The following is a 26,445-nucleotide window of genomic DNA, read 5'->3' as shown; positions in this document are numbered from 1 at the left end:
GATTTAGTTATTGCTTTGACATGACTACTGAAACTAAGCAGAATTATATTTTTTAATATCATATGTTATTCTATAATTCTATAGAGCAGAATTAATATGCACCCAAAATTCAAGAAGTGGAAAAAATGTCCCTAGGCTTGATGAGTTATTACATATGATATTAAAAAATATTTCCAGAATATTGGCGCGATTGCAAATTTGATAATGATTTTATAGGCTACAACAGTCCAGTAAACAAAGAGTGAATATTGTGGTGTGACATTTTAGACGTAATATTGTAAATATTCTCTGTTTTTGCTCAATTGCTCCAATGACAGTAGTTTCAAACAAGACACAGAAAAAGAGTAAATCCGGGGTTTTTGTGATTGAGTGACCTGGTTGCTTAGTTCCAGAATGAATCTGCCGCTTTGAACAAATCAGTTGAATGAATGCTTCTATTACTCGTACATTAAGACGTTGATTTGGCGCCACCTATTGGCGGTTTTAATTTCATAATTAAAAAAATATAATTATTTTTTAGCATCTAATTTTTTCTATATTAAAATGATTATATTTGAAATAATTAATCTCATAACATTATTTATGGTGTTGTGATTTCAGTGTAAATGCATGGATAGAAAAAAAATGGTTAGAACATAGAAAAAAATGCCCCTGGAAATCAATTTAAGGGGTCAAATATGGGCTATTAATGGGAAAGTTAATGTCTGGGTGATATTGCATAAAAAAATATATAAGCAAAGTTAAACATACGACATTTACTATAAAACCAATATAATTAAATGCATCACGCTTGTGAATTTGCCTTCAAATGTTTTATCTTCAACATTTTTCAGATAATTGTTATTATAATCATAATAATTCCAAATTTTGATAATCATAAATACATGCTGTAATAAATTATACGAATATTATTAATATTACAACATAAATGTATAAGAAAGGTAATCAAAGTAATCAAAAATAAATAAGGTTGAGGCCAATATAAACTTTTTTCTGTTTGGTATTGTAACTTGACTTGGACTTGACATGACCCTTAGCAGGACTCGACTTGACTTGCTTGAAGTGAACCATTGACTTGACTTGACTTGGTTGCGTGTACATGCGACTTAGACTTGTTTGAGTATTGATGGTATAGGACTTGAGACTTACTTGTGACTTGAACATGTGTGACTTACTCCCACCTCTGCTGTCTGGTTCCGAAGCGAAAGACAAAGATTCGACCAGTGTTGGGCAGTAACGCGTTACTAGTAACGCATTACTGTAACGCAGTTACTTTTGACAGTAACTCATACTGTAACGCATTACTTTTTAAATAAATTAACTCCGTTACCATTACCATATGGTGCGTTGTCCGTTACTTTTTTAAATAAATTCATTTTGGCTGAAGTGTAGCCTACAGCCTAACCTGTTTGCACCAGCGCCGCATTGTAGGATTGGTGGTAGGGTTGCTTGCCACCCGTCCCTTAAAATACGGAATTTTCTCGTATTTACAAGTAAAATGATGCGTCCCGTATCAAATCAATAAGGGAAGCGATTTGTCCCGTATTTTACATAAGGCCCACACATAGCCTAGTTGGATAAAAACATAAAAGGATTTACTATACTAATAGCAAATAGCCTATAAAGAAATACATTTCACAATAATGTTACATTATGATTAGAATCAAATGAATTTTGTCCATTTTCTAAGCTTAGAAAATGCACATTTATACAGGCTGAATTTATAGGCCTAAAATATTGTTTAGTAATTCTGTGAATTACACTGCGCAAACCAAAGTAATACTACCCACCGGATGAAGAAGGGTTGGCTCTCTGTCTCCACAGAACAAAATATTTATTTTATTTTATTTTTTGTGTTCGCACTTATGAGGAAGAAACAATGTTATGGACGTGACTGTTCTCCGTACCTGAGCGCTCTGAAACCAGCACTAAAATATGCGTTAAAACTTTCACAGAGACATCAAACAGAAAGCACAAAACCTTTCTTTAAAGTGAATTTCGTTTTGTATTAATTGTATCTTAATTTTAATCAATGTTTCATCAACCAACTGCCTGGATTTAATAAATAAGAAGTAAATATAGAAGACGATAGATAATCACGAAACGGAGGCGCCAGCGCGTGAACTGGAGCTCGTCTCATAAATGAACAGAAACATGGCGTATAAGGTAACCTACTTGCCTCACAGACATGTCTACTTTTAAACAGAACAATTCAAAACGAAAGAAAACAGACTACAGACTGCTCTCTGCGTATGTAATCCGTATGAAATGTGCATTTCTCTCTGGCGCGTTCACTACTGCGAAGATCGGGAGTCAGCATAGCGAGTCACCTCAGAAATCCTTGTGATATATTCAGTTTGTGCTGAAAATAGTGTTTAAAAATTACTTTATGTTTAAGTCAGTTTTGTGTTTGTGTAGACTATAACGCATAAAAGAACATTAATGGGAACATTAAAGAATGTTTTTTTTTTAAGTAACTAAAAAGTTACTTTTAACAGTAATGCATTACTTTTTGTTGTAAGTAATCAACAAAGTAATTGAGTTACTTTTTGAATGAAGTAACTAGTAACTGTAACTAGTTACTATATCTTAGTAACTAGCACAACACTGGATGTGACACACCTGCTGCTCATTATAGGCTTGTGCCGTGATGCACAGCAGCTGGTTCAATTATCACATGCCAATGTGCATTGGCTCGCTTAGTTTACACTCGAAGTAGATTGGTCTCTTAAGCGAGATCCCCATTCGTGAGTCATTACGTACACCTTAGTGACTGCCGAAGGGGAACAAATAGCACCCATACTAAACTAAGAGTCAACGAGCTGCTGACTTCTCTGAGGGATGCTGCATGACGAACATGACTAAATAAACCCAAAAACGTGACATTAATACACTCTCCTGGGAGTTTATTTGGCCCCACACTCAGGAGTGTTAAAGTGTTAAAATATGAGTGTTAACTGAACACTGAAGCAGTGTTAAAGTTAATGAGATTATTAAGTGATTAATTGAGTGACGATTGACCATTATTGAAGATACCTGATGTTAGCTAGCAGAATCACCAAAGGAGAAAATAAAAAAAATTCAAGGCACTATTATGGAGATCAGTGTTTGCTTAAATTGGGCTCATGACCCTTAAACTATTAACATTAGATTTAGTTTGGCTGCTGTATCTGAGTTATAACAGCGCGATTGAACAAAGAGAACAGGTGATCTGATGGTGTTGGTTGTGTTTTGACATAATCATTATTTGACCTGAATCACTGAACTCATTTGGAGCCTAATCTCTATGCTAACTTGTAGAGCCTCTTCTGTCTTATCAGCACAAGGAAGACACAAGTGTAATAAAATAAATGTAATTAACAAAAGATAAACAGGAATAACTAACACGACTGAATGAAAACAAAGAATGATAAAGGAATAAAAGTGCATAAAATACAAGTGATCAAGTTGAGTGTGGCTTTGGGAGAGTTATTTCATCTTATGGAAAGATAAACTGTTGTTTTTATTAAACTGATCAGGTAAAGAACCTCATTTTGCATCATTATTCTCTAGAATGGTAAAGGGCAGAAACTGCATGTGGACCAATCAGAAGTCCTATCCTTCCCGGGGTTGGTACTAGTTGTCTTCTTCTTGCCCTCTAAGAAGTGTATGGCTTTTTCCTAGCATCTTTATCTGATGGTGTTGGACAGTTTGTTTGTGTTAGTCCCATAGACTGTAAAAAATAAAAAAATAAAAAAATAAATGTACGTAGTGTCTGTGACGTCACCCGTAGGTTTCTGAAGAGCTTTTTTGAAGCCAAAAGTGGGCGGAGCCAGCCATCGCCATCTTGGGAGTCACTCCCAGAGCAAAGAGCGGGTGGAGCTGAGGTGCCTGGCTGCTGAAACTACGCCCGCTTAGCTCGACGTGGTCAAGTTAGCTCAGGCTAAGGAGCTAATGCTATAATGCTACTCAATACCGTCGCAAGGGCTGTGCCAAGTGTGCGACCGCACATGGCCTCATGCTAAAGTGACAGCTGACTTGATGATGTAAAGCCAATAGTTAAAGTTCATGTTTTTGCCCCTCGAAATGCTATAATAGGCCTAGTTAAAAGACAGCTAAAAGTGAGACCATGTGTGTCGTGACTCGTGATGCTGTTTTATTCTGCTAGATAAAAATGTATTATGCAGTAACTTACAATATTGCTCTGAGAGAGTGTGTGTGAGACAGTGATTAATGCAAATACATGTCAGTCAGCATGCCGCGGCATCGCATGTCAAGTTCATAGAGAGCTTTATTCAGTCCATTTTAAATTCTGATTTTGGCCCCCTCTCAAATGGGTCAAACCAAAGATATTACCTAAGAAGTTCAACTAAATGCGCTAGAAATCTGCACTCATTCATGGATGTGCATTTTATTTCATGGATGGAGAAAGCACTGACACCTGCAGGTTTTCACTACGCGCACAAGGTTTTTTTTTTGGGGGGGGGGGATAGTATATATATATATAGTCTGTCTGTCCCTTGAGAGCAACGATCCCGCAGAACGAGTGTAGCCTCTATATCTATAGATGTTTTTAAATCTGAAAACTCTGAAAAACAATGAAATTGTCAGACATTTTGTCCACGAGTGCATGTTCACAGAGGAAAACAACAGAAATTAGTATGAAATAATAATTTCAAAAAAAAGCACAAACACGGCAGAGTTGCCAAGTTCAGCAGCTGGAATTAGCTGAGGTGACATGACACTTAAAGACAGCAGACAAACTGCTAGTAGTGACAACAGCGGCATTCTACCTGTCACTCAAAGGCTTAATAGAATTTAAACGGATGAGTTATAAAAAAATTCACCCCCTCACAGTTTTCTTGAAGGGCAAAATTAGCTATATAGACCAAAACAATTTTGTACCAGGCTGTAAACATTTTTTTCTGCTGTAAATTTGATTCTCTTCAGGAGCCTGTCTCTAGTGGCCAGTCAATGAATTACAGTTTAAGTCACTTCCATGTTGGATTCAAGCGAGAGACTGGAAGGTTGCCGCTCAGTTAGTCCGCCAAGATCTAAACAAAATTAAGTAAACCTTTGTCCGCTGTTACGAACAGAGAGGGGCCCGGCCATAAACTCAGTCCTGGAATGTGCTGCCCACCAAATTTGATTGGCTGTACATAGTGCTGTATGTATCATGTATCATTATGGTGTTTATTGAGGTTGGACTTTTAATATCAATGTCTTATGTCTTGTTTACCCTTCCTGGATCATGAAAATGTCAGAAGCAAAGACGTTGGTTAATAAATTGAGATTCAATACATAAAGTAGATTTGTGTAATTTAACATATTTAAATATTGCAGGTTTGCATTCCACTGTTTTCATTCATTTTGAGGAATCCAGAATGTGTTTTTGTGCAAGTGAGATGAGTAAATGCTCTCATTCAGTCTAGATCTACAATAAGCATCATGTTATGATCATTACAAAGCGCACACAACGCCTCTGCACTTACGATTTCTCTCAATATGGGGACAGCAGAGTTCTCAGTCAATAAGTAGGGAAAAGTATTTAAAAAAAGTAACAGATCTTATGTTGTAAATTTAAAAGTAATGTGTTACTTCACTAGTTACTCGGAAAAGTAATCTGACATAACTCCAGTTACTTGTAATGCGTTAACTCTGTCACTGTCATCCAGCAGTGATGATTAAAGATGATTACAGATGACACTACAACATTGAACTGGATCAACACCTTTGATTTTAAAACAAAAACTGTCAAAACATTAACTGACTTCCGAAGGTATTTCTACATAGATTGACAGTTTATAATAGTTGCAGGGCAGAAAGAAGTATAAGAAACAGCAGATCTATATAGATAATGAATCAGCCTATATCAGATTCATAATTAGTTATTGAGAGGGACATTGGTTTCTTGATATGTGTAAAAGTACTGGCACGGGGATGGTAATACTTTTTTATTCAAAAGTAAATAGCCGAATCATTAAACACCAAAGATTAACATTCTTTCAACCGATTAAACAACATTCCTGTTTAATTTCAACGGATCAACATATACACATCAAGTACACATTAAGCCAGTAAAGTGTCCATGTACAGCTCATTTACCCCTTGTACATTTTATAGAAAGACTTAGTTTTAATCATTTAAATAACCACAAGAGACAATAAAGCACAGTTCAATCAATACGCAAATTATGAGCAGGGGCGCAGGTGCAGTGTTAGTACCCCCTGGCTGTGGAGCTGTAGCAAGCGGAGAAATTCCTCTGGCATGGAGTGAATACCAATTTTGGGTCCTATGTTGTCAAAATAGTGATGTGGAACAATCTGCTTTTCTAGATTGATGTCAAACGGCCAGAATCCATAAACGTCCACATGATCACACAGCTCTAGTGCAACATTAATTAGCATAAAACCTGTGGAGAGGCGTCTCCCAATCAGGCCACGCCCTTTCCATAACCGGTCCAATTTCTTTAGGTAGCTTGTGCTAAAGAAGACCACCCGCATCTCAGGGTTGGGAGGCCAGAGCGCTTTGAGCGTGCTGACTGACAATCGAGTGTTTAACGGGCTTGCAAAAGCAGGCATGATCAGAGATGCATCACCATAGACACTCACACGCCGTTTTAATGGACCTGGTTGCTTTTGAGCATTTCTGTAGCTGCAGAGACACACACAAACCAACGACATATTAAGATACTCTCGCTGGGCTTTATAGACATTATTATACACAAAAAAAAAAAAATTGTTCCCCAAAACCTAGTGAGCTATTGTCTATTGTCTAGTCATTGTAACTGAAAGGAAACGCATAAACATGATTTACAAATCTCTACATGTATAGGGAACAATAACAAACATTTAAGAGTTGTAAGCTATGAATCAAATCAACCAGCTACAGGTTAAAAAACAACATTACAAACTTTAATTTGAAGCAAAAAAAAAAAAAAAAGTACAAGATTGTGTACTTAATGGCTGTAATGAGAAACATAACTACATTGTATAAAGCATGAAACGACGGAGAAATCTAAAAATTTATTTAAAAAAGGTTTATTAAATATGTTGCGGCAAATTGTCCGCTGTCACGCCTCTCGTCACACGGAAATGAACGCCAGGTGAAGCTGGTTTAAATCAGCGTGGCACGCGCCTTGGGTTTGAAATAGTGATCGCACTGCTCATTTTATTGTTTACTGTGAGCAGCGTGGGCGCAGTGGAAACGTTGGGTCAAAGACTTGAAGAGACTGCCGGTAAGAGGAAATTCGTCTATGTGTTGCGCAATCTATGCACTTACACCTGCGTGTGGTGGCTTCATGTAAATGTGCATGTGATGGACTTGGGTTACCGAGTTGTTTATAATTGTTATCGTTATTTGTGATTAAGTTAGTGTCTAAACGTGCAGTAGTGGTAACGGTAATTTTAAAAAGGTCTATTAAGAAATTCATATAGTCAATCTGTTTGAATTAATTCAGTCTAAAATTCACTGTCTTAAAATGTGTAATTCATTTGTTAAAATATTTATTATGGTAAACATAGTTCAATTCTCTTTTACTGAAAATGCAAATCTGGTGATAAAAGCTATTTCTTTTGAAGCTTATTTGCTATGGTGTAAAATAGTGAAAGGAAATGGTATTGTGCTAATGCTTACCAGATTAAACCAGTATAAACAGTGTGTGTACAGTGTGAAATTTTGGTGATTAAATTTATGTGCATTGCTGTTTACTTGAGATTTGTTGTAAATATTTACACTGGTTTGTTGTGTGGTTTTAAAGGTTTTTCACCTACTGAAATTCTGCAATAAATTGAGAGAAGGCAAATTACGTCTCATTCTTGTGAGTGGAATCCAGTGTTCAATTCAGAAGTGTAGTATATAGTGCTGTGCATATATACTAATGTTAAATAGTGCCCGCTTGGAGGCGGAGGGATTTGGGTGAAGAGCAGTGCATGTTATGAGGTTGGTTGTTGTAGGCTGTTGCCAGTGCTGCTGACATTAAAAGGAGTAAACGATCTACTCGGTGTCATCCTTCCTCTCACCACGAGGCACGTTATAAAAGGGTATCAAGATAAGAATACTACATGGTGTCAGAAGCTGGTCCAGGGTGCCGATATTTTTTGTTTGTTTTCTTTGCCGAAGTTAGACACGGGCTTTTGTCAACGGCTAAGCTAGCGCGAGCGAGCAGGCAGCTGCGCTTGGGAGCGGTAAAGAGATGGAACAGTTCAAACTACCGTCCCCGCTGGTGTTAACAGGCAATATAAGCGAAAACTGGAGAAGATGGGAACAACGCTTTCAAATATACATGACTGCAAGTGGTGCGGAAGGAAAGGAAGCTAAAATACAGGTAGCTATCTTACTGCATGCACTCGGAGAAGACTCTCTCGAAGTATACAACACACTAGACGTTGTACAAGTGGATGAGGCAGAGCTAACAGTGGATGATATTTTATATGCATTCAAAGCATATTGTCAGCCAAAGAAAAACACAGTGTTCGAAAGACATCAGTTTTGGGCTCATCCCATGGCAGAGTCTGTCACCATTGAAAAATATGTGACTGAGTTGAGACAGAAAAGCAAAGACTGTGAATTCGGTGCATCAGAAAACAACATGATCAGAGACAAGATTGTTTTCAGTTTGAATGATCCACGGCTCAAAGAAAGGCTGTTAAGAGAATCTGATCTCACACTTGAGAGAGCGATTGACCTCTGCAGAGCAGCGGAGACTGCCAAAGCACAAATACAAGCAATGAGTACCACAACACAAGAAAGAGCAATACATGCAGTTAACAAGACCAAAGGTAAAGACAACCAACATTGGAGACAAGGAAGAAAACCACAAGTCCAGAGTGACAGCAAGAAAATAAAGGATCAAGTGTGCAGGAAATGTGGAAAGTCACATCAACCGAGGCTTTGCCCAGCATATGGAGTCTCGTGCCGAAAATGTGGTAAGATCAATCATTATGCAAAGATGTGTGAGTCCACAAAAGCAACGCATAAGATGAAAATGCATAATTTGAGCTCAGAAATAGACTCACTTTTCATTGGGACAGTGAACATGGGAGGTTTTCCCGCAGCCTGCCGGATCCAGGCCGTTTCCAGATCTGATGAAGGACTTTCGCCTGGACCTGATGTCAATGCAGTGCTGAAGTGCCAACTAGCCTCTCCCTATGGAGGATCCCTATACCACTCTACAGATAAAGCGTTGTGGAATTTTTTGGTTCGCATACCTAACCAAAGTGTTAAGATAAAATAAAATTCTGCATCAGAATTTATAGACAAGTAGTTTGTTTAGGCATGGTTTATAAGGAATACAAACAGAGCCGGCGCCAGCCGAGAACTGATGAGGGGGCGTCTGGAATACCGAGAGGGGGCGTTCACATTAACGCACGTCACCACTTTTTTGCCAGGGTCGATATTCTCCCCACCACTTTTTAAAACATCTTTGCGGCATGTACCAATTTGTACCAATACAAATAATAAAACATCTCCAGTTAACTAGCAGAGCATTCATTTTGTTCGTTTGTCAAATTAGAGTCACTATAGCGCTGAAATGTGTAGTTTTTTTAAATCAAGTGATCAAAGTGCTCGTTGCCGCTTCGATCAGTGAAATTTTAAAACACACTAAGGTCTATGGAAGCGGCAATAAATAATAATCCTTTCCATAACAATAAGACGACACGTTTTACATGTTGGATACACACTCTGTAAGTAGCTTTACATTTTGCTCTTTTCTTCTTCAGTTCACCGGCCACTATGTATTTCATGATTAGTGGAGAAATTACGTGTTGTAAATCCAACAGATCTGATTCTCTGAACTGTGGCAGTGGCACAAACCACATGGCGCCGCCCATCGCACAAACAACAAAACACATCCACTTGCACATATTTGACAATCGGAATATCAGTGTTTCATGCTATAGCTAATACATTTGTGAATATTTTTAATAAAAAAGGAAAAATGACATAAAAGCAGATCATCATTCATTCAGCGCTGTGTTGCGGTTTCGCTCTGTCACGTGACAAGCAATGACGCGTCACCATGGAAACATTAAAGCGACAGGTTCTAAATAACGGTCGCCTTGAAAAACTCACGCTGGGTGGTCAGTTAGAATATTTTAAACTTACGAGTGAAAGGGCTAACTAAAATATAAATTTAGGTTAATATTCACGAAAATTTGAAAATGTAATTGGCAAAATGTGATTTTTAAATAGCATATTTTATCAGTAAAATCCCGTTTACATTCATGGTGATCTGAGGGGGCGGGAGAGTCCCGTTGAGGGGGCATCGCCCCCCCGTGGCGCCGGCCCTGAATACAAACCTGCGCACATATATTCAAACGCACATAACTATAGAATCAATTCTTAATGCGCATGTGAACGCCATCAGCGTCTATCACAGGTTCACGTTTAAAGTCTGTTTAGAGAGAACGGTGTCGTCTTAGCGGCCCCTAATTTAATAACAAATGATCATTTAGACGGAAGTGAATCAATCAAAACTAACTTTAGCTGGAAAAAACATTTTTCAAGAACCACTATAAAACCAAACCAATCTCTTTTACCTTAAATTGTATGTTTATCTCTGTAAAGCTGCTTTGAAACAATCTACATTGTTAAAAGCGCTATATAAATGAGGATGACTTGACTTGACTTGAACATGGACCACATACGCACTAAGAGAGACAATTCCTGGTATGCAAACATAGATGCTAGAAACATGTCTGTTAAGTTTAAGTTAGATACAGGAGCAGAAACAAATGTACTACCGCAGGCTGTCTACAACGCACGTAAGAGAAAAGCCAGACGTGAAAAACAAATAAACTTGCAACTGAAACCGACAAAAACTGTGTTGGTGGCATACGGTGGAGTTAAGCTCAAACCAGAAGGAACAATCTCACTGCAGTGCTACAATGCCCAAACCAAATCCAACCTGCTGTTTTATGTGTCAAACCACTCAGACACAGCTATCCTAGGCAACGATGCATGTGAAGCATTAGATCTGATAAAAAGGATGGACATTGACACGCTCGCAGTCAAGTTTCCAACTACAAAAGAGAAGCTGCTAAAGCAACATTCAAGTGTCTATGAAGGACTTGGTGAGTTCTCAGGTGAGCATCACATCCACATTGACCCTACAGTCACTCCGGTCATACATGGCTTCAGGAAAATACCACTGGCAGTTATGGATAGACAGAGACACGCTTGACGACCTGTTAAAAGCAGATGTTATTGAACAAGTGACTGAGCCAACAACATGGGTCAATAGTCTTGTGATCACCGAAAAGAAAGACAAGAAAAAGCTGAGGGTTTGCCTAGACCCTACTGATTTGAATAAGGCTATTTTGAGACCGCATTACTCAATTCCCACAGCAGATGAGGTGTTATGCAAACTTGCTGGTAAAAAGAAATCTTCACAGTGCTGGATGAGAAGGATGACTATTGGCAAATAAAGCTGGACAAGGAGTCGTCACTAATGTGCACTTTCAACACACAATGGGGGCGCTATAGGTTTAAGTGCCTACCATTTGGGATCAAGTCAGCAAGTTAAGCTTTCCAGCAGGGCAACTGCGAGACAATTGGGGACATCGCGGGTGTTCATATAATTGCTGATGACATGATCATCGCCGCATCCACAGAAAAGGAACACGACGAAATACTGCAAAAAGTTATGACTAGAGCAAAGGAGGCTAACGTCAAATTCAACAAAGAAAAGATCCAATACAAGGTAAACAATGTCAAATACATGGGACATGTTGTGACCTCAGAGGGTGTTAAAGTGGACGATGCAAAAGTTAAGGCAATAGTCGACATGCCATCACCCACAGACAGACCTGAACTGCAACGCATGCTTGGGATGATCAAGTATCTCTCACAGTACATACATGGAGAAGCGACAGCCACAGCGCCACTGAGACAACTGCTGAGAAAGGACAGTGTATGGCAATGGCAGCACGAACATGAGGAAGCTATAAAGAGCCTAAAAAATGCGCTCGTAACAGCCCCTGTTCTTAAATTCTTCGAGCCAGCTGTCATGAAACCTGTCGTGATACAAGCAGATGCATCCAAGGACGGTTTAGGCGCATGTCTAATGCAAGATGGACATCCTATTGCCTATGCATCCAGAGCTCTAAAACAGTGGTTCCCAAACTGTGGTCCGCGGACCACTAGTGGTCCGTGAGGGTACTGCAGGTGGTCCGTGGAAAGGCAAATTAAAATATAAAATAATATTTTTTACCTTCATTTTACCAGGAATCCCCATAAAAAACATAAAAAGTAAAAAGAATATGTATGCCTATATTGATATAAAATTTAAATTAAATGGTCAGGTTATTGTGTGATTACTAAAATAGGCTAGTGGTGCTCGGCCGTGACGTTCAAGTTCAGTGCCGTTAGAACCACAACATGGATCAGTTAGATAGCAACAGGTTCTCTGAAGAGGAAAGCGGCAGAGGCAAATATTTTGCCATTATATAAAATATTTGTCTGATTATAATTTCACCATCAGTAATTCTGGATTGCCTCCACCAAACAAGTAAATAGGAAATAAGCAAATCCGAATACTGCACGCCAAAACAGCAGTAGCCTATGCGCGCAAGCGTGAAACGCTAGTGTTTCTTCTTGCTGCGTATCTTTTACTGGGGTCTCCAACACGTCGCACGATTGGAGGTAGCTCGTCAAGGGGCCGTTCATATATCGTGTCTTTTGCGCTCTCAAGTTCATTATTTCATGTAGGCGCGCGGCAAGTGGGCTCATAATTGAAGTGACGCACTCATTTGTTTAGGCGCAGCGAGATGAAAACACCTCAACTTTTCATAATGCATCAAACGCACCGCAGTTCATGTGACAAAAACCAAAAAAACCAAACCAAAACCAAACCAAACCAAAAATCAGCTTCATCCTTTCCGTAAACATTGAAAGCTCAGTCAATGAAGAATGCAAGAATGCACGTGCACCCAAACACTACGGGTATTTTTCTCTTCTGCGTAAATAAATCTTGTAGCAGAGCTACAGCAAGCGTTTTTCGGTGCTGGAAATCTATTAGCTACTAAGCACAACTAAGTTGTGGAGAGCGCGCATAGCAACGACAGACGGCACGGGAAAATCGGACCGAATTTTACTATTATAATAAAAGATAAGCTAATGTGCATCGATGTAAATGTCAAGTAATTTATCTTTTTTGACTCATTCTTTTTATAATAATGATTTAAAGGCTGAAATATGTGAGGTTTATCTTTTTATAAAACCTTTTTTTTTTGAAAAATGATTTAAATGCTGAAATATGTGAGGTTTATCTTTTTGTAAAACCTTTTTTGTTAAAACTTTATTTGAATTTCATTTTACTATATGTGCCTATAGGGGTGGCAGGGGTTGGCGGCAATGTAAGTATCTGGATATTTGCCGTGGGGCGAGGGCTTCGATTAGCTCTCTCTTTTTTGACCATACATATTTGCATCCCTGAAATGAACCTGATTATGCCCTCGGGCGCTTGAGTAAATAAATAAATAAAATATGTGGCAGCCGTTGTGTGCAGTATACTTTCTTTTAACAAGCTGTTGTACTGATGTGATGACCAGTTATAGTTTTAATGTTAGTAAGCCTATTTAGAGGTGCGGATTAATTCAGGAAGGACTGTGTGTAGATATATTTTATTTTGTGTATTGGTCCGTGAAAATTCTTGATTACAAATAGTGGTCCACACTCACAAAAAGTTTGAAAACCCCTGCTCTAAAAGACACAAAAAAAAACTATGCACAGATAGAGAGAGAGCTTCTTGCTATCGTGTTTTCAGTGAAGCGCTTTCATCAGTACGCCTATGGAGTCAAGGTTAATGTGCAGTCGGATCACAAGCCTTGGAAACGATCTTGAGAAAGCCACTTGGAACAGCTCCGTCCAGACTACAGCGATTGCTACTTCAGCTGCAACGCTATGACCTGAATGTAATCTACACACCAGGTAAAGAGTTACTGATCGCAGACACACTCTCACGAGCAACGACACACGAGCAACAGAGCCAGTGTGACATTTTTGACGAAAATGTGATCTATGTTCTTGAGCCAACAGAGGCCCTGAGCCCAGAGACTCTGATACAGTTACAGGACGAGACACAAAAGGACATCATATTACAAACGTTGCTGGTCATTCACAGGCACGGATGGCCACATCACAGGAAACAAGTTGACAAAAAGGTGATACAGTACTGGCCTATTAGGCACTCAGTGTCAATAAGAGAAGGAATAATGTTTGCAGGAGACAGAATTATTCTACCAAGTAAAATGAGGTCAGACATGTTACAGAAGCTGCATGTGGCACACCAAGGTATGCAGCGCACCAAAGCTCTGGCAAGGTACACTGGTATTGGCCAGGTATGACAAAAGACATTGAAAAAATGGTGGAGTCATGTGCAACTTGCCAGCAGTTCCAGCCAGGCCACCAGGGGGAGCCGATGATCTCTCATGAAAATCCCAGAGCTTCCTTGTAGTAGGAGCTGACATATTTGAAATCAGTGGTCAGTCATTTCTTCTGGTTGTGGATTATTTCTCCAAATTCCCGGAAGTGCAAAACATCAGAGACAAGACGGCACACACAGTTGTTAACAAGATAAAGTCGGTATTTGCCAGAATGGGTATACCTAAAGAGATTGTGTGCGACCATGTGCCTTTTGCAAGCCAAGAAATGAGACAGTTTGCCACAGCATGGGGAATTAAGCTCACTCACTCCAGCCCAGGCTATGCGCAGTCAAATGGGCTGGCCGAGAGAACTGTGAAGACTGTTAAGTACCTGTTAAAGAAGGCCAAACAAACCTACACTGACCCATTTCCGGCACTTCTAACGCTCAGGAACACACCTGTCACAGGTATGGGCTATTCTCCAGCACAACTGCTTATGGGCAGGGTCCTGAGAAGCACTTTACCCAGTTCAAGCACAGTTCTGCAACCCGCAGTACCAACTAATGCACATTCAACTCTTCAGGGCCTCCAGCGAAGACAGCGCGCTTATTACAACAGAGGCACAAAGAAACTTCCGGTGCTGCATCCTGGTGGGACTGTTCACATGCAAACCGAATGAGGATGGCGTCCTGCTGTTGTCATGGCGACACGTGCTGAACCACGATCCTACGACATAGTGACATCATCTGGACAGCAGTACAGGCGCAACAGGAGACACCTGAGGAATACACCCAGCGACATGCAGGTGTACACTGAACCAGACAATCTCGAGGATGAGCTAGACAGCGCCCCGGACGTTCCTACCGGTGCTGATGAGACTGTGTGTGTGCAGTCTTCTTCTCCTCCACAGATGGGTCAAACCAGAAGTCAAACCAGTGCTTCATGGCAGTGGGTGGTCATTCAGAGCTGTCACAATTTCTTGTCTTGATTCTCTGAACGGTGGAGTTTTCTTTGTAGAATCATTTGTAATGTAGTTTTTCCACTTAGAATTTCGCTGTTAAACACTTACCAAAAAAAACGAACTGAAATAATGCGGCTGAAGGCTTCAACAAAAGCATATAACGGGTCGGCACCCTATGTTGGGTGTAAGAAAGTTCGAGTGAGTGGGGGTGGGGCTTGAAGCAAGGATGTAAAGTTACATTCAAGCTAAAGCATGTAAACACTTATTTCACAGGAAAAAAAAACTTTTAAAAATGCCATTTTGGTAATCAAAGATGAGTTTTAAGGGATACAATTATTGACTACAGGGGGACTATTGATAACAGCCTCACAGCTCACAGTAGGCCTGTCTGTAAAGTTCTGTAAGTTAGGGCTGTGCAATTAATCGAATTTTGATTTCAATTTCGATTTTAGCTCCCAACGATCTCCAAAATAGTACAATCGAGTAAAAACGATTATTTTGTCATGTTATTTTGTCTTGTGTTCTGAATGACTCGCGCACACGCACATCCGTCCCTCCCGAAGCCATAAACTCTCTCAGCCTATATTGTCATAAACTGCAAGCACAATAAACTTCACAATAACAATTGGCTAATTTAATATAGACTGGAGTGAGACCATAGACGTCTCTCGAGCTGTCGCGATCTCTTTAAAATTTCATTCATTTCTGCTCGATAACTGTAGCGCCTCAGTTCAAGCGAACGGCAGCGCGAGCGCACATGGCCTGATCATCTGTTCCGCTTTACAGCACGAAACAAATTGAGAATGAACACAGAGAGCGACATTAAAACGTGTCTGTTTGTCCGGAAAAAGGGGTTTTTTAAGTTTCAAGTGAAAGAGAGTTTTACTTGCCTGACCGATCGTAACGCTGGTTTTGATCTTATACAGTCAGTGTAAACAGAAATCGGTAATAGTTTCTGGAAGCAGCGCTGCCTTTGTGAGAGACATTAGTGGACAAATCAAAACAAATGAGCCTAACAGCTCACACAAAAACTCACACAAAAAAACATACTGAGGTAGAAATGTCGAGTTTTTTTACATTTATAATAGGCTATATGATATAGTTAAGTAACATAACACGACTAAGGGCTGTTCTATAATATCACGATTGCAAATGTTACACTGAATTTATAGTTTTATAAACAAGTAGCCTAGTTTATATGTAGTAACTTACATTTTAGACGCAATATTGACTGATTTTGTTCTATTTCACCGACGAAATAGTTACACAAGAAAAGCATCACTAAGCGCTGTGTTTTGTTACTGTATGATACATTATTTTGAGCGAATCGTTTTAATGAATGACTCAATGATTCATTTATTAAGACGGTCACTTGTCGCTAACTATTGATTTATTGTTTAAAGGCAAAGGCATCATTGATTTTATTTTTTATTTTATTATTTGTTTAAACATTAATCTCATAATATTTTCACAGTTGTAATTTTGCAGTGTAAATTTATTTAATGGATAATAGCCAACTGAATTTGATCAAATGTAAGGATTTGACATAAAACATATATTAAGTAAGGTTTAATAAATTGTCCTTTATAAAGGCAAATAACGCCCTGGTGACCCCCTACAACAAATTACTTTGTAAACATGTCACCTTTTTCACCACTTGTGAGTTTGCAGGTCTGTTTAATATTTCAAAAAGTACAAAAAATGTTCAAATTTAGATTTTTTTAAGAATTGTTGAAAGGTGTCTTTTAATAAATGCAACATGTTCCCAAAGTCATGTGAAATAATCGTGTGACATAATCGTGATTTCAATACTGACCAAAAAAATCGTGATTATGATTTTTTCCATAATCGAGCAGCCCCACTGTAAGTTATTGTTGAAAATCATGACAGAATAATTTTTTTTTTTTTGTGAAATAGATCTTTAAAATTTTACCTTCGTAAGCAGCTCACTAAGTTTTAGATTCACTATCAAGAAAATAATCAAAACAATCATATAACCTCTAAATGTATACATTGTGTATATTCTTTTGTTAATGGTTTCTCACCCTCTCCGGATCTGACTGGGATTGACTGTGATTAAATCAGTCTTTAGCCCAACATCACTGTCATTAACGGGTGCCAAGTTAAACCTGCAACAAACAGGGAAAAGTTCATCAGTTAAGATTGATCAAATACAGAGAGATGGGAACCGGAGAGAAGTTCAGTATGTTTTACTGAAAGAAACAATTTTTTATTTTATTCATTTATTTATCTAATATGGACATAGAAATAACATTGGACAAACCAGAAGCATTGTTTAAAGTGTAATAGCACATGAGAACAACTTTACACATGAGAACAACTTTGGCCCGATTTAAGCCACTGTTTGAGCTCTCTGGCAAAGGTGTTAATGTTGTTCTGCAGTTTGAATCCAATTGGGAGAGAATTCCATAGTGTAGCCCCCTCTGAAGGAGAAGCAGGACTGTCCAAATGATTTTCTAAACTTTGGGAGCCTTTTAACAAAGCTTTCATTAAAAAAAAAATGTCTGAGATTGTGTGGTCTTGCACAAAACAACAAAGCCTTTCAACAAAAGACTAATGCCTGAAAGAGACGAGTACTTAACCCTAACCCATCATTGCTACACCATGCTTTACCAAACATTCCACTAAAATGTGGGGGTTGTTGAATTAACCTTTGTTGACATTCAGAAACCAAGCTTGGGTAACATACTCCAAAATGTAGTCAAGTTAACTACTACTTTTATAAGCTTACGGTGTAGAGTGCAACAGTTGGGTTGTACCTGATGACATAGTCAGCGCTGTCAATCTCTCTTCCACAATTGCTGTTCTTCAGAATCCCTCCACTGCCCACCACAGCACATCGACCCAGACAACGCTCCCTCCAGGGAAAGGCCTGTAGACCAAATCAATGAGTCCATTAAATACATTATATAGATTTTATATCACTGTGGCCTGATAAATATTGACTCACACATGAAATTAATTTAATTGCAGTGGATCATGGGTTTTAAAACTGGGGTGCTTGGGTGTGTAAATATTTTACAACATGCAGTCTTGGGCTGTCAAATTATTGTGCACTTATAGAGAGCATGAACCAAAAAACCTAGCAAATGCATAAAGGGAGTGAAAATAACCTGAATTGATGTTTTTTTTAAAAAAAAAACAATATTAATGAAACGATCCAAATAATTGATTATACTCAAATGTTTTAATGTATCAAAACAAGTTAATTTGTCCAATGTCCTTGTATATTTGCACAACAAAAATGAAATATATTCTTTTAAAAAATGCACTGTGACAAACTCTAAACTAGTTTAGATCTTTAGTAAAGCATATTCTAGTCTGAACCTCTGAAGACAACATTTCCCATAAGATTTGTCTACTAGATGTGAACTTCAGAATCATGGCAGAAGTACTGCCGTGCAAAGACCGTAATATCGTTTTTGGTCGAAAATGAGTTATTTATATTTTTTGGCACATTCAAGACCTCCTTTATCATGTCGATAAGTAGCTTGAGTCAAATCCGTTGTTTTTTCGAGAAAATAATGGGTTGTCTTAGCCGTAACATACAAAAGCCCATGAGAAACCAAGGCAGAACACCGTAACACCAGTTACGGCTCTTTGGCTTTGTTTTGGAACACTCACGCTTGAGTTACGGTAATCTGCCTTTGTTTAGCCGCGCGTCAATACGAAGTTACGGTGCCGGTGTTGTGCCGAATTTCGACCCCCTGCCAAATTATTACCCCCCTCGTTGAAGTTAGTACCTGATTGCCTAATCCTAACCCCTCCCCTAATCCTAACCCCTCCCCCAACAACTAATCCTAAACCTACCAATACTAGGGGGGTAGTAATTTGGCGGGGGTCAAAATTCGGCACAACACCGGCGTTCTATCAAATAATGCTACCTACCAGATTATACGGTGGTCTGCCTTTGTTTTACTCTCCATTAAATTTAAATTTAAATTAAGATGTAGCCTGTGTAGAGCTGTGTACAGCTGCCATCAATCCTTGTCTTCTGATGTCCTCAGAGCTTTGTTCTGCACTAATGCGGTCAGAACATTTAGTATGGTCTGAAACCGCTCATCAACCGCTCCATCAACAAACGTGCGACGACGAGGATATATGCAAAGATGACAGAAAAATGTTACATGCCATATCAGGAGAATACAACAAAGAACTAAAGCCCCGCCTCACCCAGTTCGGATACCGGACCTGGTTGAAACAATCATGCATCTAGCTGGCAGGGTGCCAAAATTTCGCGGGCGCCTTCAGTACCGCCCTGAACACGGTCGAGCCGAAGCGGGACTAATATATCACAGCAGGCAGTGATAATAATGAAGCAACAATTGGTGCATAGCCTACACCATAAGGAAGCAAGAAGTGCTGGTGCATACCACATCAGACCAGCTTTTACAAGCAGGTTACAAATACAATCACAGCGTCCGGAATAAATCCGCGGGACGAGCGAAGTGCACAAGCACAATAATAGGGCAGACAGCTGAAACCACCGCATACTGAAAAGACGCGAAACACAGAAGGTTGTGCTATAAATGCATTCATCGTCTCTAGGTAGTCCAGGACACGCTCCTTACTGAGTTTCAAGGGGGAAAGCACTGCGTAGGCTACTTTTCGTGAACGGACGAGGAGCGTGACCCCTTCAAACACGAATCTCGGTAAGCGCCTGTGAAAGTATGCATCTTTCAGATCCACCCAGTCTCCGGGTCGAATGTGCGCCAGGATCTGTTTTATTGTGATCATTTTGAACACATGTTTAACAAGTCTTATGCCACGCGGTACCACTTGAAAATACTCTTTATCCCATGGAGGTATTTTGTCAGGTTTAATGTAGGCTATTAATATAGGGCCACCAGAATGCAACCAAAGCACAGAGCAATACGTAGATGGCTATAATTGTAAATCATACAAAATAAATGCCATGATCACTAGATATTATACAGGTGTTGCTATAATGATTGTGTTAATCGTGATCAGCAACCAAATATTGATAATGTGGAAGTTACTGCCTTTTGCCTTGGCATGACTTCTCAATTTTTGCTGACAACACAAAGGCAGTAACTTTAAAATAGTGGTCAAAAGTCAAGTTTGAGCTCAAGATTTTTTTATATAGATAGTTTTCATTACTTAAACATCTAATTGCCCGATTTTCAGTGTCCTACCTATAATTAATTTGGTGGGACAACTAAAAATCTTTAAAGTCATTTTTCTCAGTTCCACACTCTAGCGAGTTAAGGTCTTTTGCCCTTTGTAGGGCAGAGTAGGTCACCCGGATACTTTTTTGCCTACTGTTTAATGAATACTGGGAATTCAGACATACTACACAATTCACACACTGCTTTTCACCAACTATATAGTATGGAGATTCAGACACTGGGTTGGTGTCGAAGGCAAATTCTTAGCAACATATTTTTAAGTAATCCATAAAGTTTCAAGTAAATAAATATTATTATCGACAATTTGTTTTGACAAAAATGCTGTATTGAGTCAAAATTACATAGGAAATGAATACAGGTCAATTCAACCCCCTTTATGCATTCTTGGGCAAGAGATTTTTCTTTCTTTTCCCAATCCCATGACATTGAAAATGACATTTATTCAGGTCAGAAACAAAGTTTTTTCTTTTTAAAACTCACATATTGCCAGGTCAATTTGACCCCCTTAATGCATTGGGTTAAAGGGATAGTTCACCCAAAACTAAATTATCCTTTTAAGAAATTATTGTGATTAACAATTTTTACAGTATAATAGATTAAAAACATATGCATACAGTTTTGTGACTAAAAAATCAACACATGTGTATGTGTGTATATGTATGTATGTGTATATATATATATATATATATCCAAGTGTTTATCCTGTCACTGTCACCTTTATGACAATATTTTATTCTTTGTGAAAAGCACTATTCAAAAAACATTTTTAATATCATGATTTATATATTAATAATTTATTTTGACATTGGAACAATGCCAATATAATAGCCAGAAATAAAAATTTTGGAACAACATATTTTTGTTTTTGTTTACACAGTATAAATATAAATATACTACTAAGTATAAAAGACTTCATATTTTAGGAAGCAGGTGATTATTTTGGTTGTATATGACACATACCTCAGGTAGCATGTTGTGAAGTGCTTCATTCATTGTGTAGTTGGGATATACGTCAGACTCATAGGGAATTATTTGATGCACAGCTGTGTTTTGCTTCGTCAGGTATAAATGGCCGGAGGCATTACAATAAAAACGCAACAATACTCTTTATGTAGAGAGGAAGAGAAAGCAAAAGAGAAAAATTAAATTATTTTAAATACATATAATGCTTAAAATGTATAATTTAAAATTGCAAATGTTGCCCTTCAAGGTACTGGCATATTGTCTATCACTCTGTTCCATAAACTTGTGAGCTGCCTGCAGCATTTTAAAAGAATAGTTTATCCTAACATTATTTTTACTTGAATGAACACAAAAGGAGATATTTATATTTATTTATAAATGTCTGTGCTTTTTGGGTGCCACTTTATATGAAGTGGTTTGACAGCTTAGATTGAAATAAATAATTTGATACAATGCATGTACATACATTTATTTACATTGTACAAATCTTTTTTTTTTAAATCCCTCCATGTAATTACAGCTGTAATGCATTTCTGTAATTGCAAAACGTTGACACTTCCCTTACAACTTTAGCCACCCTTTACAACTTAAGCCACCCTTAAACCTAACCATACCACCAAATCTTTAATACAACATTAACACGATTACAAGTACATTGTACTGAACATTTTTTCCCCACTTTTTTTATTCACATTTTTTATTCATCACTTTGAGAGTTAAAAAAAAAATCAATAACCGTGGCTCCTGGCGACACATTGGGATCTTATTAAGCAAAATGATCGTTAAGCAGAATGATCTCATTAAGCCTTCTCTCGAGACCTTATGTAAACAAGGTCATGCCCATGACCCCGGAAGCAGAACGTCATGAACTATAAAAGGCGGGTTAAACTTCCGGCTCGTTCTCTTACCTTGAACGCCCCAGTGTTCCGAGCGACAAGGATAAAGATGGTCATTCTTCAGTCTCACAGATCCATAGTTATATTCATAACTTATGATCACTACGGTCTAATAGGATGACTCATGTCAACAGGGTCACGAGGAACTACAGACTCCGAACTATTCAAACCTCGTTGGGCAACAGACATCAAAACTGCAGTGCTGACAGACATTGTGCCAGTTAGGTCAACTTTGTAGAATGTTGCACATGTACATTGTGTAGACCATAATGCTGCCGCACAAATCTCCCCCACCAGAACTCATTTTAGTGCGGCCCATGAAGTATATCCAGTTGAGTGGGCACGTATTACCATAGGAACTGGTAACCCTCTTTACGTATAAACCTGGGAAATAACCTCAACCAACTAATGTGATAAACGTTGCTTAGAAAGTGGCAACCCCAGTCTGGACTTTCCATAGCAAGCAAAAAGTTGAGAATGAGACTTCCTCAAGGTCTGAGTAAAATTGACATAGGTGAGTAATGCCCTTACTGGACATAGGGTGAGCAAACTCTGCTGATCTGCCTGTTAAGAAGGGGGTTGAAATTGAACTACCTCCAGAACTTGATTTCTGAACTGAGGATTAAGTACTTTTGGTAAAAAGCAGGGTTGGGCCAGAGCGTCACCCCTTTGCCATCCAGCCTCCAATGCAAACAATCCTCACTAATGGATAGCGCACACAATTCTCCTACCCTTTTTGCAGACCATATAGCCAAGAGAAAAGCTGTCTTGAGAGACAAAGCTAAATCTGCAGCCATAGGCTCATACTGGGGCATAGGGAGAGAGTCTAGTACAAAAGGCAAATCCCAATTGGGTACCCGCAAAGTGCGATTTGGACATAAGCGACAAGCTCCCTTCAGGAACTGACATACATAGGGATGTCGGCGTAATGGCTGGCCCCACTCCCCCATGAGATGCTGAAATAGCTGAAGCATAAACCCTGATTGTACTGCCTGCTTTGCCCTGATCCCGTTGAGCCTGCAGGAATCTAAGGATAAGTGGTACAGAACAGGTTATTGGATCAACATGTTTAAACACCACCCTGAAAAAATTCTCCACTTTATGGAGTAATTAACACGAGTAGATGGAGCTCTGGCGTCATTCAGAGTCTCGCGAACCGTTTCATCTACCTGTTGAGAGACGGACTCTGCAGAGGCTATACCCACGATCGCAGTGCCATCGGGTTTGGATGCCAAATCTTGTCCTGTGACAGAGCATCCAGGCCTAAACTGCCTTGTACCGTGAGGGAGTACCATCCCAGGCAAAGGGTTGTCTCCCGGGAAGCAAAGAGATCTACATGAGCTGTCCCGTATCGGGTCCAAATTTGGGCTATTGCCTCCATGTGCAACCGCCACTCTCTTGGGAGAGGACCTGTTCTGGACAAAATGTCGGCTGCTCTGTTTGTCACACCCGGGATGTGAATTGCTCTCAGTGAGGACAGCCATGGCCATGTACATGTCAGCAGGTTCGTTGCCACCTGGAGACAGCGTAGCGACTTCGTCCCTCCTTGGTGATTTATGTGTTAAACCATCGAAACTAGGGATGGGAATTGATACGATTTTATCAATATCTATGCCACTGACGATTCTGCTTATCGATCTGATTATTTAACGATTCTCTTATCGATTCCTGATCGCACTGTGGAAAATAGTCATATGCTTTTTCAGCATAAAAAAAAGTATTTTTATTTGTTTTAAAGGTTCCCCTGGAGTAAGCAAACTATACTTTTTATGTAATAAATGGAACCTTATTGTAAAGTGTTACCGATTAGTTATACACCGATTCAGATATCTGGTGAGTTCGGTGTTGGAAAGATCAGTCGTTTTAACCATTCATTAAATTAATCGGTTCAAATTAGGGTTGCCACCTTTCCCGGTTTTACCGGGTTTGTCCTTTTTAACAACCTGTCCCGGGAAATGTATCCACTCTCCCGGGACACTGAATGTCCCGGTTTTCAAAAGGCTATGTGAATATGTCCCGGTTTCTGAAAGGCTATACGTAAATGTCCCGGTTTTGGAAAGGCTACGTCAGTATGTATGTTCAAACCGTGTAGCGCGCGCACAGCAGAGAGGTAGAGACCTTGCATGTGTGTGCTAGTGTGTCTCTCGAAGCGCATGTTAGACAGCATTGGCTAAAGCCAGTCCAAAACCCTCCACTGCTCAAATCGCTTTGACATCATGACGCACAGATGCATATAGGCATAGGACGTCGCGCTATGGTGCCCGATAAAGGACAAAAGGGAAAGTTGTGAGTTCACGGTCTGTATATTATGGCTGGGACTCGGAGCAGGAGCATCGATAATGTCGAGGGCATACAATATCGATGGTTCGTAATACTTAGAACTGGTTCTTGAGTGGAACCGGTTCTCAATTCCCATCGATAATCGAAACTGTAGCCGATACCCGTGAGTTATTGTGGATAAAACCCACTTGTCTGAAACCACTCTCTCTTAGAGTCACCACTCTGCCAGAGCAGAATCAATAAGGTTCCTAGAATCCTGGTCATCCGCACTTACTGTTTTCCATTAGGCTGCTAAGAGGATAGCCAAAGCATTGCCTGTACAAGCTGCACGTGCAGTGGCATTAAAGGATCGTGACATCAGATGGTCATTTTTTGCACACTCAGATGCATAAGCTGGTCCCAGAGTTGACTTTGTTTACATAAGGTCTCGAGAGAAGGCAGAACGAAGGTTATCATCCTTTTAGACCACGGTGACGGTCACTGTGCTTCAGGTTCAGTTTGAAACAGATACATTATTACCTGTAATCCACAGGGGATTGAGCAAATGAGCGCATTCATGACAGTCAGTCTGCAGCGCGAGCTTCCTGTCACATAATGAATCTGTGAAAAGTCAGTCTTCCCGTTTGAGATCACGCATAAGCCGCATTTTATTGAAATTACCCGGAACTTTATTCTCAAGAAAATTCCCCCGCCCAGACCTGTTGCTGTCAACCAATCAAAATTTGGCATGAACTTAACAAATCAGCATTTTCCTGATCCCACCCCCGAAAGTTCCTGAACTTTGAAAAAGTACTACTTTGCGAGCAGGGATTTCTACCCAGAACTTAATTTAGGTCCTGATTCCTGTGGTGGAAACACATCAAGTAGCACCCCAAAGTCCCCAGTTCCAGGGGAAAGTTCCTGCGGTGGAAATGCGGCTATATATCCACCTGTTTTTTCAATGCAGAAGTAAGCTATTTTCTGTGAATGTGTGAGACTTCCGGTTCGTTAGCCGCTAAAGGATAATAATGAGAAGGATAAGTGCAGTAAATGGTAAAAGAAGTAGCTGCCAATATGCGGAAGGCAGCACCTCAGTAGCTTTTGAAACCGAGTGAGTGTGTGTTGATGTGTGAAACGGTGAATAAATTCATTGATCAAGCATGTTAACATGAGAGAAAGACAGAGAGGAAGATCCACTCACCTATTGAGCTCCTTTTGGGTGATATTGGACTTGTATGGGCAGGTCAGTAACTCAGAGACTTTCTCAGAGAAGCTTGTCATATCAGTACTAATATTACTGCTATCATAAAGAATGAGAGAAGTTATCTGTAGGATGTTAGCTGTCAAGTGATGAAAACACTGAAATAATGTGTGAAAAGGCATGTAAATGAAATTGGACTAACCTTGCTGGAGTGATGATGGAAAATGCCTGACGGACTATTGAGCAGCGCAAATTTTCTCCTGTCTCATCTCTCATGAAAAAGAACAACAAACATCTCACAAACTCACTCATAACAATATTAGACTAAATTAATTTTCCTATGCAGTTTTGAAATGGTGGTTTGTAGGGCTTAATTTAAAATGGAAGAAGTTAGTCAAGGGTGTAGGTTTAGATTTAACATTGGTAGGGACATTTTAATTTAATCAAAATATAAATGCACACTGTGTTCGTCTGATCAGTGAAATTGCCTCTTAGTGAATAAGTATCTGTCTATAGCCTGACATCATCATACTCAGATTCTAGTCGGAATGTGAGTCTGATACTGCTCCATTGGGCTGTGATTATGGGGCGTGTTTCAACCGAACCAGGAAAGAAAATGCCTCTGCACTCAATTGGATCAACAAATGCC

The 26,445-nt window shown here is 39.3% G+C and overlaps 1 protein-coding gene across 1 annotated transcript; it reads right to left on the bottom strand.

Annotated features, from left to right (window-relative positions):
- Positions 1-6,060: 6,060 nt before the first annotated feature.
- Positions 6,061-26,042, bottom strand: LOC143712691 (alpha-2,8-sialyltransferase 8E-like). The gene is made up of 6 exons (XM_077204635.1): positions 25,999-26,042; positions 25,797-25,895; positions 21,438-21,582; positions 18,087-18,199; positions 17,352-17,435; positions 6,061-6,633 (listed from the first exon to the last, which is right to left on the bottom strand). The coding sequence occupies exons 2-6, from the start codon at positions 25,874-25,876 to the stop codon at positions 6,171-6,173; spliced, it is 885 nt and encodes a 294-aa protein (XP_077060750.1). The 5' UTR covers positions 25,877-25,895; positions 25,999-26,042; the 3' UTR covers positions 6,061-6,170.
- Between the last annotated feature and the right edge of the window lie 403 nt (positions 26,043-26,445).

Source organism: Siphateles boraxobius, unplaced genomic scaffold (genome assembly GCF_051911475.1).
Source record: "Siphateles boraxobius isolate OS27281-9 unplaced genomic scaffold, OSU_SipBor_1 50, whole genome shotgun sequence".
NCBI classification, from domain to species: domain Eukaryota; kingdom Metazoa; phylum Chordata; class Actinopteri; order Cypriniformes; family Leuciscidae; genus Siphateles; species Siphateles boraxobius.
Note: the sequence above shows the minus strand (reverse complement) of the source record. Positions and strands in the feature narration are given on the sequence as shown.

Excerpts from the sequence above, each read along its gene's own strand:
- LOC143712691 (XM_077204635.1), bottom strand. The coding sequence starts at position 25,876 with ATGACAAGCTTCTCTGAGAAAGTCTCTGAGTTACTGACCTGCCCATAC. Across the intron at positions 21,583-25,796 it reads ACCCAAAAGGAGCTCAATAG|AGTATTGTTGCGTTTTTATT; the intron begins GTGAGTGGATCT and ends CTCTACATAAAG. Across the intron at positions 6,634-17,351 it reads CCCAGTCAGATCCGGAGAGG|CTACAGAAATGCTCAAAAGC; the intron begins GTGAGAAACCAT and ends GTGTCTCTGCAG.